General features: G+C 49.6%; 1 protein-coding gene across 1 annotated transcript; it reads left to right on the top strand.

Moving 5' to 3' along the window:
- The first annotated feature begins 1017 nt into the window (after positions 1-1017).
- LOC117645570 (protein split ends-like) lies at positions 1018-9004 on the top strand. The gene is made up of 5 exons (XM_034385869.1): positions 1018-1297; positions 4771-4892; positions 5284-7573; positions 7645-7722; positions 8035-9004. The coding sequence occupies exons 1-5, from the start codon at positions 1211-1213 to the stop codon at positions 8092-8094; spliced, it is 2637 nt and encodes an 878-aa protein (XP_034241760.1). The 5' UTR covers positions 1018-1210; the 3' UTR covers positions 8095-9004.
- Positions 9005-10760: the final 1756 nt, after the last annotated feature.

Genomic DNA, 10760 nt, shown 5'->3' with positions numbered 1-10760 from the left:
CTCGCTGGTTGGCTGGGGAGGGGCACACGAGCACACGCTTGCCGACGTGGCATTCGCCCGCAGTCGCCGCATTCGCCAACGCAACGTCCTCCACCACGAGCTCAACGAGTCAGCATCGTTCCCATGTTGCCAGAGCGCAGCCGCGCAGCCACGTAGGCGAGTGAGCGAGCCAACGTTTTGGTCATTCCCTCTACAGTGTTGCCGCGGCGCCACGCGGCGCACCCAGGCAGCCGCGCCGCGGCGCGCCGCCAACGCGCGACCCCCGCCTCGCGCGGCGCGGAACGCGACGGAGCGGCTTTTGGGCATTCCCTCCGCGATGCGGTAACGCTTGGGCATTCCCTCTACTTGCCCTGTCCGAAGTGAAAGGAGTCGGGTGCATGCAAAGACCGATCCCGTCTTCGGCTTTCCCCCAGTAAAACCGTCGGCATCCAACTGAAGAAGCGCCCGAGAGAGTTCCGAGTCAGCTAAGTCGGATTTTCCCGTTTTGAAAAATCTCGCCTGGGTTTTTACCTCTCTACTGGTAACGTCAGATTTCCCCTCCACAAGCGGCGGCGCCTTGCTCTCGCACTGCCTGCTCTCTTCCTGATTTGAGGCGACATCATCATCACAGACTTTTCGTGTTACGAGGGGCCTTTGCGGGAAACTCAGATTTGGATTTTCGGATTGCAGATGGTGCAGATGCACATTCAAATGTTGGAGGTCCTCTAGTGCCCCCTACCGGGCGTGGAGAGGGGAGACGGGTGGAGCAGGGTGAGCAGGGGCCGCGCGACCAGCCCCGCACCCCACGCTCCGTGCCCCCCCGGCCCCACCGCGCTCCGTGCCCCCCCGGCCCCACCACGCTCCGTGCCCCCCCTGCCCCACCGCGCTCCGTGCCCCACCTGCCCCACCACGCCCCGCATCTGCCCGCATCCAGCCGCGCCGCGCCTTCCTCCCGCCAGCCGCCAGCCAGCCGCCGCCGCCGGCCAGCCAGCCAGCCAGCCAGCCAGCGGTTGGTCGGTCCCCCAGCCCAGGCCCAGAGCCCAGCCGCCCAGTCCGCGTCCGTCCCGTCCCCGTCCGTCAGTCTGTGGCTGCCTGCCGGCGAGCGAGTTCGAGAGTGCGACGCGCACGTAGCGTAGCCGCCGCCAGCGTGCTGCGCCTTGTTGATTCGGCGCGCGACTACGAGTTGGTGTGATTCCGAGCGAGTCTTTCTTCGTGTCGCCGCAGTGTCGCGATGGAGTCCGGAGGGGACAAGAACAAGGAGTTTCTGCGATGGATCCGGGCCCTGCCGTCGGACCGCCGCAAGGACGAGCTGCAGCGGGTAAGCGAGAGCGAGCGGAGCAAGCGCGAGTGGGCGACGCGCCTGGAAAACATAACCTCCTCGGCGGCCGGTCCGACGTTCTGTTTGTTGCCTTTGGACTGGGATACAGCCTTTGGGTTTGTTTGCCATTGTTTAGTTTTGAGTCGCGGGCATCCGGGGACTCCAGCACGATGTGCCCTGCAGTTTCTCTGCAGTTTCCCTGCAGTTTCACTGCAGTTTCCCTGCAGTCACTTGGTGTACCAGCCCAGCCTTTCACTACCGTTGCATTGGTGCTTTTTAAAAAGATTTCAATTGGCGCAGTGTGAAATGGGTGGGGTTTGTGCTGCCACTGTTCCAACTGTTAAGTTTGTGGCGTTGCCATGGTTTATAACCAGCTGTCTTTGTAAACTCAATCATGGCTTGTTATTTTTGTCTCGCGTTAGTTATTTCACTCAATCCTTCTGGTAGGCAATTCCTTTAAAGTAGTCATTTGAGATTGTAGGGACATTGTCGATAATTATTTATGGTTCTGTAAGTTATTATTTATGTAGGTACTGACTTAATTATTAATGTGATAGGACATATTTTGAATTTTGTGCAAAAAAGGAACCAGAGGTGGGTTTGGCCTTTTCGTGTGGGGATGAAGAAAGAATGTGCAGTTCGATTGCAGTACATATGGTAGTGCAGAGTGAAGGGGCAAATTAGTTGAATAAATTAAGGTCTCCCATGTCGTGCCTGCCTTTCTTTATGCCGTCTTAGTCAGTGTCAGAGCTTAGCACTAGAGTTATGTCAGTGCAGTAATTTTGAGGCCCAGTGCACCACATTCACATGAAAGATCCGAAGCTTGTAAAATGTTGCGTGATTTACCAATTTCCTGCGGGCTAATGTTTGCATTCCAACCTCTTTTTCTCTGCACATGTAAATAGTTTTTTTCTGTATGTTTGACGAGCACTTCAGGGTTCTCTAATCTCTTTAATAATGGCATGTGGTATATTTGCCAGCTGCGCTTGGTAATGTTGGCACTTCGGCATTCATTATGTTGAGGACATAAACACAGATTCAAGGTTGAAGCCGTAGCTCCCTCCCCTCCTCCCCCTCCCAAATTAGCATACTTCTCATGCTATCATTTTGATAGCATTTGCATATTGGTGTTTAGTGTTTGGTGAGAGACTGATTAGTTTCGTCTGTTTCTGTCTTACTAATGGGGCGGCCCGGAGGAAAGCGATAGTGTGTGCATGTGTGTGTGTGCGTGCGATGGCCTACCTTACAGGCGCCCCCATGGAAATTGCCGAGAAGTTGGGGAAAGATTTCCAAGTATTGCGCGGCTCGAAAACCCCGCGGTGAAATGCCGTCCCCGCTCCGCATCACGGTGTAGGTTACAACTTTGCACTGCGAGCTCGTCTGCGAGTGTCGAGTCGCCAGTGCTTGGCCGCGAATTCGCATTCCTGCGGCCGCGCCATGGGCCGCGCGGCCGCCTGGTGTGGGGGGTGCCGCCTCGTCGGCCCGCTTGCCTATGCGCCAGTCGGTGGGCGCAGCCTAGCGCACCCTAGCGCAGATAGCGCAGCTAGCGCAGCCCGGTGCGAGCGTCCGTCTGTCTCGCCGCGGGCTTGTACCCACTCGGCCGGCACGATACACCACCAAGGTCCATACATCCGTGGTCGTGTGGCACGGCTCCGCGCTACAGGTGGTTCCTGGCTGTCTGCCTGCCTGGCTTCTGGCTGCCTGGATGGCTTCCTGCCTGCCTGCCTGCCTGCCTGGCTGGCTGGCTTCTGGCTGCCTGCCTGGCTGGCTTCTGGCTGCCTGCCTGGCGAAGTACAGTCAAAACCATAGGCCACCCTCGTGCCTGGGATTGCGGCGTAGTCGCCGACTGGCGGGCACTTCTTTATTCTCGGGTGTTGAGGCTGCCCCTGGTTGCCCTGGGGTTGGCGACCCTTGGGTCGTCCTTGGGCTGCCTGGCCTGGCGCCATCTGGCCATCCGCCACGCGAACTGGCTATTTTTGCGAAATGTTTTGGCTGTTGCTCTCTGGAGACTCTTTGTCAGGCAGCGTGCCGTGGGCAGCTTGATTGCCACGTGGGCGTGCCGCCATCTGTCTCGCTGCAGGCTGATTCGCTGTCTCTCTCGCACTCACGGGGCATCCCGTATAGGAGAGAGAGAGAGAGAGAGAGAGCGACGGAAACGACTCTCGGAATCAGTCTGGTGCAGCCACATTTACTTCCGCCTTAATTAAAATGCACATCCGGTCCGGTTCGGTGGTTCCAGCACCTGGCGGACTTGCCGGACCACGATGGCGACTCCGCTGTTTATTTAGCGTTCTCCTTTTTCGAGTGCACCCTAGCCAGGGTTCTTTTTTGCTGGTCCCATCCCTCAGCGCCATCCTTGATTGATTGCACCCGCCTGTTGGAAAACAAATGGCTAACTGCAGCAGTGACAGTACGAATTTTTGTGATGCCTGGCTTCCCTGTCCGGGTGTGATGGTCAATGCGCGCTTGTCCACAGTACAGGGGCCGGTCTTGGGGGCACTTAGGGTTCTTGACAGTAAGAAACACTCTACTTACAAGCGTGGTGTTTATTGCAGTGGGCAGGGTGGTTGGCTCTCAGGGCTTCCTCGCTCAGATTCACACTTCACTGGACAGAGCTGCGACTCGACTCACTCGAGCTCCCCGGCGCGGCTCTATAAGTACCCGCCAATTTCGGGCATGCGCAGAGACGGCCGGGCATTCTGCATATTGCAACAAAGTGCACTCATTGCGACTACTTGCCGGCTAATTGAACTAGTTAACGGCCAATTGCTGACCTAGCGTCTGAGTGTCCAGTGCGAGTGCCGGGCGTGGCGCCCGAGTGACCTTGACGCGTGGAGAATACCACATTTTCTTTGAAATTTTCCCCTCTGAATTCATATTTTCCGATGTCGCGCATTAGTTAATTCCCGTTCGTGCGAATTTTTTTCAATTTTATTTTTGTACCCGCGCGCCCGAAGTCGCCAAAAAGTTGAAACAATTTTTTTGGTGGTAGAGATTTGCACCATTAGTGAGGCTACCCTGGGGGCAGGTAGAAGGTATAGAGAAGGCTAATTGAAATGGAAAGTCCCAACGGGATTCACGTTGGGAGTCCGGGCGCACCTTTTGCGGAAAGCCAGGAAGCCCGACCAACGCCAACCCCGCTCACGATCACAATAGGGCCCGGCTGGGTTTATTTAATTGGCTTTATTCCTGAAAGTAAATACCTAAATGTCTTTAGCAAAAGAAAAAAAGTTTCGGAAATTTCTTTTTTAGCGTAAGTTAGAAGGAAATTTACTGACTATCGCATCGCAGGGCCCGATAATACTTACTCCAATTAAGAACTGGCTTCAATATTTTCTCCTCAGTGGTTGACTATCGAAAGATGCACAGCTTTAGCTAAACTTTCGGCGGGAAAAGAAGCTCGTCTTAAGGCAAATTATGGAATACCTTTTTTTGTGGAATCTTACCCGTGTACTTTTGTTTCTCTGTTCTAGATTGTGTCTGGAGGTGTCTTGAACGGCACTTCTGCTAAGTCAGCGCTTTTTAAGCTGCAAAGGAGATGTTTCGTCAAACTGCGCCGCCTGGACATTGTGCGCGGAATGATGGCTGGTGCAACGTAAGTATTAAGGAGGAGAACCGGAATTTTAAATGTAGCGTCAGACACAAAATTACCTTCTTTTTTTTTATTTAACTAAGTGAAGGACAAATTTGCAATTTAATTCTTGTTTCGGATCCGATAGTATGAGGAATAGGGTAGTTGGTTTTCTCCTCACAGTCGCGGTCCTTCTGAAAGGGTATCGAGAAAACTTGATAAAAATCAAAATTTAAAATTGCTGTTTCTCGCAATTTAATTCTCTCTCTCTCTCTCTCTCTCTCTCTCTCTCTCTCTCTCTCTCTCTCTCTCTCTCTCTCTCTCTCTCTCATATATCTCTGTCGCGTGTGCAACATTTGTGCAACATACATGTTATTGCTTCGGAGTAAATTTGAACTTGCGACTTATGTTGCAGGGCGTGTTCCAGTGCCGCACCCATTGCTCCAGCGGTTGCTGCTCCCACCCCAGACCTGCCACCCAGCCCATCACCTCTTCCTTGCCCGTCTGCCTCGCCTTCTCCGTCATCGCCTCCCCTCAAGCCCAAACGTCTTCCGGGCGCGTCTAGACCGTGTCCATTGTCGCGCAAGCGACCATCCGATACAGTCAGAGAAGAAGACAGCAAGAGATCAAGAGGTTGCTCTGAGGCGCCATCGGCCGATTGTCCGAAAATTGACCTTCAGTCTTACCCACAACCGGCGGAGCCTTCGTTGCCTTGTGCTGTCTCAGATCAGCCCAAGGTGCCTTTGTACCTCCCTCAGCCCAAGGAAGCGCGTTCTTCAGATCTTCCACAGACCAAAGAATCTCAGTCCTCAGGTCATAGCATCACCAAAGAAGCTCTGTCTCTAGGCCTGGAGAAGTCAAATGAAGCTCAATCTGCAGGTCTCTACCCTCCGGATCGCAAGTCTTCACATGTTTCTCAGTCCGAGAATCCACAGAAATTGCGCAACTCTCAGAGCAATCCACCAAAGCCAGCACCACCACATGCGGAGCCTTCGAAGCAACTGCCTACGAAGCATTTGGCAACGCCGCAGTCACAGCTGCCTCACCAACGGGTCTCTTTGAGTTCTCGAGTTATAGAAGTAGCTCTTAACGATGTTGCCAAAAGTATCCACGACGTAGAAACGGAGCTGTTCAATATTGACCAGAAGTTAATTTCGTTTGAGAAGTTGCCTCCGTCTCACAAAACGAGCCGCACGATTTCCGCATTAAGTGAAACCTCCTCTTTGATCTTCATAAAGGCTGGGGTGATCAAGTCCTGTGTAGAGCGTGGCATTGTTGATAGCTTAAGTTCATCCTTTTTCCCGAAGCTTCTCAGTGAAGTTAACAAAATTCCACAGCTTAAGCTTTACTCACGTTTAAGACTTATGGCTATGGTAAACTTATTGTTGAACTTGGCCAATCCGAACAATGACCCGAACTACACGATCCGCGCGTTCATGGCCCAAAACTTGGTTGAATTGCGCCCCGCAGAAAACAATATGGCAAGCAAGCCGTCAAAGCAGCCAGCTCCATCAGTGCCAGCTGCAACAAGTCGACCCCAGGTGACGTCGATTCAAGTGTCTTCAATGTCCCAAGCAACTAACTTACCTCCATGCATAGAGGCTGTTAGTTACCCAGGTCGGAACGTTGAAGTGACGCCGCAGCAGCCACAGCATGTGATGCAGCAAGCAGCAGCACCGCATCCAACCACACTCATGCAGCAGCAAGAGCAACAGCGGCAGTATCAGTTCTACCGGGAAGAGCAGCGGAAGCGGCAACAGGAAGAGCAATTTCTTAAGCGGCAACAGGAAGAGCAGTGGAAGCGGCGTCGGGAAGAGCAACGGCTTAAGCTGGAACGGGAAGAGCAACGGCTTAAGCTGGAACTGGAAGAGCAACGGCTGAAGCGGGAACTGGAAGAGCAACAGCATAAGCAGCAGCAGGATATGCAACGGCTTAAGCGGCAACAGGAAGAGCTGCTGGCTCAGCGGCAGCAGGCATACCAACAGCAGCAATACATACAGCAACAGCAGCTTCACCAACAACAGCAGCAGAATCAGCTTTACCAACAGCAGCGACACCACCAGCAATACCTGCAGCAGCTACAACAACAGAAACAGCAACATCAGCTGCAGCAGCAACCGAAGCAACATCAGCTACAGCAACACTCGCAGCAACATCAGCTACAGCAACACTCGCAGCAACATCAGCTACAGCAACACTCGCAGCAACATCAGCTACAGCAACAATCGCAGCAATATATCAGAACTTATGGCCCGGCTGTACGCCATCTGTCAGTAGTGCAGCAGCAAACTACCTTGCTGGGAAACCCCGCGCAGCAGCAATCCACAAAGCATCCCACTCAAAACAACAGCGGGTCAGCAGCGCAGATGCAGCAATCCGCTCAACATAGCAATGCCGCTAATCCCATGCAGGGAGTGCCGAATCAGGTGTACCAATATCAAGCCGCGAGTAGTGACCCTCTTCCTGCAATGAGTACGCCTGGTTTTAATCTGAAGACGCTGCTGCTGAGTTCATCTGCAACGCAAGTTTATTATTCGCCTGCTCAACCTACCCTCCAGAGTGTGCCTGGGTCGGCACTTGCGTACGACACGCCCAACCATCAGCTGCCCCGAGAGCAACAGGGATTTCCAAGGGACAACAGAGGCGAGACGACACCACAGGTGTTCATGGCGGGGCAGGAGTATGCGCAGGGCGGCATTGAATATGTAAGTTGAGTTTTTCCGCGTTGATTTATAGGGTTAATGTTCAACAATTTAACTTTTCTTTGTTTGGGCAGGTTAACCAAGTTTCCCCTGTAGCACGGACGTTATCCAGGGATAGCGGAATTGCAACTCCTGAGCCAGCAGCAACACAGGTGAGATCTTCTTAAATTTCCTCGAAATATTTTAAAGTGAGGTTTTTGTGATAGGTTCTCCCAGCAAGCGAGATGCACTTAGTTTTTAAGGTTGTCTTCTATGCAAACATTGTCCTTTTTTTTTGTTGTGCTGACATTTTTGAAGTCGTACAATATAGCACCTCATTTACGTCCATTCCCCCCAAAAAAGGGGGTTAGAAATAAAGCAGAATGTTTGTACAGTCATACAGTGCCAGTTGCCCTGCGCCTGTTCAAAGCTTTTCCGATTTACTGCTGTTTTTGTGTTTATCCTATGCGTTTTGTTTGTTGCAGTGTGATGACACATACCTACGGAGTGCCGCGTCGGCTGCCGCGTGGAAGCCTAATTATTGATTATTGTTAAATGATTATTGTACCTTTATTTTTCAGTACTTTTTATGTACAGTTAATTATTTAGAGTCTGTTCTCCGGCTATGTGCCATGTACATTAGACTGATACTTATAAGAAATTTATGTGTATTCTTCTTTAAAATACTTATGAGAGATTTATGTGTATTCTCCTTTAGAATACTTATTACAAATTAATGTGTGAAATACTTTGCTACAAATTTATGTGTGTTCTTTAAAAACAAAATCAAAACTTGTATTTAAAGAAATTTGATATTTTTCTTAAAACGAGCGTTGATATTCCCTGTATCGCTTTATTTGTCAAAGCTATCAAAAAAGTTGTCGTTGTTTTACATCTTTTAACAGAGTAGTTATATAAACACCAATGTTTATGTATTTATGTAACTTTATAAGACCAACTGTAGGTTCGATGCTAAAAATGTCAAGATGAATTTCCAAGTCAACTTTGGTCTTTCTTTCTTGTCAACGGGTATGATCTGCTCAGACAATTTCTGTCACTGACCGAGCACGTATGTCGTTCACATTTTGCAGTTGGATTTTTAGTCATGAGTATATTAATACAACAACCATGAAATTAATTGTTGCATCAATTTCTTATCGCGTTGAGATACGTTACCGGCCACTGACCCTACCCAAAATTGTCTTTTCAGATTTTTTTACTGTTCCTGCAAAGCACTTAAGTAGTTTGTGTTTTCCAATAGCAATTCAAACCACACTGTTGATTGCATTTTTTTTCTTTTGAAACCTTGATTTGTTTATTTGCACAGCTGCATTTGTCTAAAGTTGTATTGCTTGAACAATTTAAGGACAAAAGTGTCGTTTTTTTTCATGAAGCGAGTTGTTTATCTCATTTTACGTATGATCTCATTTTAAGTTTATAAATTGTGTATCAAAACTGGTCGTGTTTTTTTCTCTTTTCCTTTCTTACCTGTGTGGGTTAAGGGTGGGTACACTGACAAAAATACAGAATTGATCCCTCCATCTCCCCATTTTTTTATTGGCTGAGCTCAAGTTTAACTTAAACTTAATCTTTTACTTTAACATAACTTAAACTTTAACTTGCGAAGCCCAAGGTGATCGGGATTCATGTACAGAGAGAGACTTTCAGCGTCCCACCCACTGTTACCAACTTAACACATTAGTTGCACCAAAAAACAATGTCATAAACAAGGTAAATTAAAAAATTATTTCAACACATTATTGATAAGTCATATTAAAGAAATAAATTTTGAATATTGCGATCGAATAAAATGGGTTTGAATTTGAAGGTTTATCTTTGTTTATTTCTTCATAAATATGTTGACAGGATGGCACCCTGTATAATATGTTCAGTAGGTATGAAAAATTGTTGTACCGGCCGAGAGTTTGCCGTGAATCAGCCAATAATGTAAATATGCCGGATAGGCGTAGATGCTCAATTTTAAATTGTCCTTTTTTTTTTAAAAAAAAAAAAGTATATGCAATGGAGGGAGATCAGGGAGCTCGACTCACTCGCTCGCGCAAGCGAGTGACTCACTTCGAGTTCATTCGATTATATGAAATGTGTCTACGGGATATTTAGGTCATTTAATTGGCTATTGAGTGAAGTAGGAGGCAATTTTTACCTTTCAACCCAACTTTATCCGTGGATTTTGGCTCCTGAAGCCATATTCATCTCTCTAAATAGCTACCTCGAAGTGAGTCACTCACTCACGCGAGTGAGTGAAGTGAGCTCCCCGATCTCCCTCCGAGCAAGTTAAAACAGAGGGCGAAGGGTGATATCAAATATGAATTTAACTGTTTAAACCTAATATTTATTTCTTAATCAAAGCCTATTGCCCGTTAGGGCCAGTAAGCTCAGCCAATCAGTGCCCCACTGTTACTCGTTAATTCGCCACACAATTGATCTTGTCAGAAAGCTGTCCCTGGTACCCGTTTTCTGCTGCTCACGCTTCGACGATTCCTTGGCGAGCTTTGTCTGGGTCTAGTCAGTCCGGGGGCCCGGTCGGCCAGCGCACTGTAGTAAACCTTGGCATGGAACCAGGAGGGGGAGAATCTGACCAAGCAGCCAACCAAGCTACATTACTACTCGGCGCTGTTGCCACGCCGTCATGTTGCAACGCTGCGCTGCGCGCGAGAGGCATGCGAGAGGCTCGCGTCACGACCATGGGACCAAGCGCGGGGAGGGGAGAGGCATTGCCGCTGCGGCAAGGCAAGGCATTAGCGGCGCGGCAGTCGTGTGCGGGTCTCTGTGGGGGACTGGCGTCAGACAGTGCTTGACGGCGTGGTGCGCTGAGCCGGTGCCCGGAAACAACGCCCATCAGAGTTGCCCCTGCACAGAAACAACTTGTGGGAATCCTTTCAGGTAGATACGCCCTATATTTTAACTCAGCAGAAAAGTAGAATAGGCTCCCCTTATAGCAGTTTGAGGAAAAGTTTGGAATTAGCCTAAAGCGGGATAATATTTGGTGATGTCGCGTTCCGTTGGTGTTTATTCTTTCGAAGCCATTGCAGAGTTTGGCTGGTGCATACCAAAACGTTATATTACTATTTTTTACCATTTCAAACCATTTCATGCGAACTTTTCCCAAGAAAAGCGCCAATATTGGGACTTTGGACATGGGCCGACACACATTGTAAGGCCACCTTTTAGCCAGCGGTTCTCAACCTTT

This window comes from Thrips palmi, unplaced genomic scaffold (genome assembly GCF_012932325.1).
Source record: "Thrips palmi isolate BJ-2018 unplaced genomic scaffold, TpBJ-2018v1 HiC_scaffold_18, whole genome shotgun sequence".
Lineage (NCBI taxonomy): Eukaryota > Metazoa > Arthropoda > Insecta > Thysanoptera > Thripidae > Thrips > Thrips palmi.
Note: the sequence above shows the minus strand (reverse complement) of the source record. Positions and strands in the feature narration are given on the sequence as shown.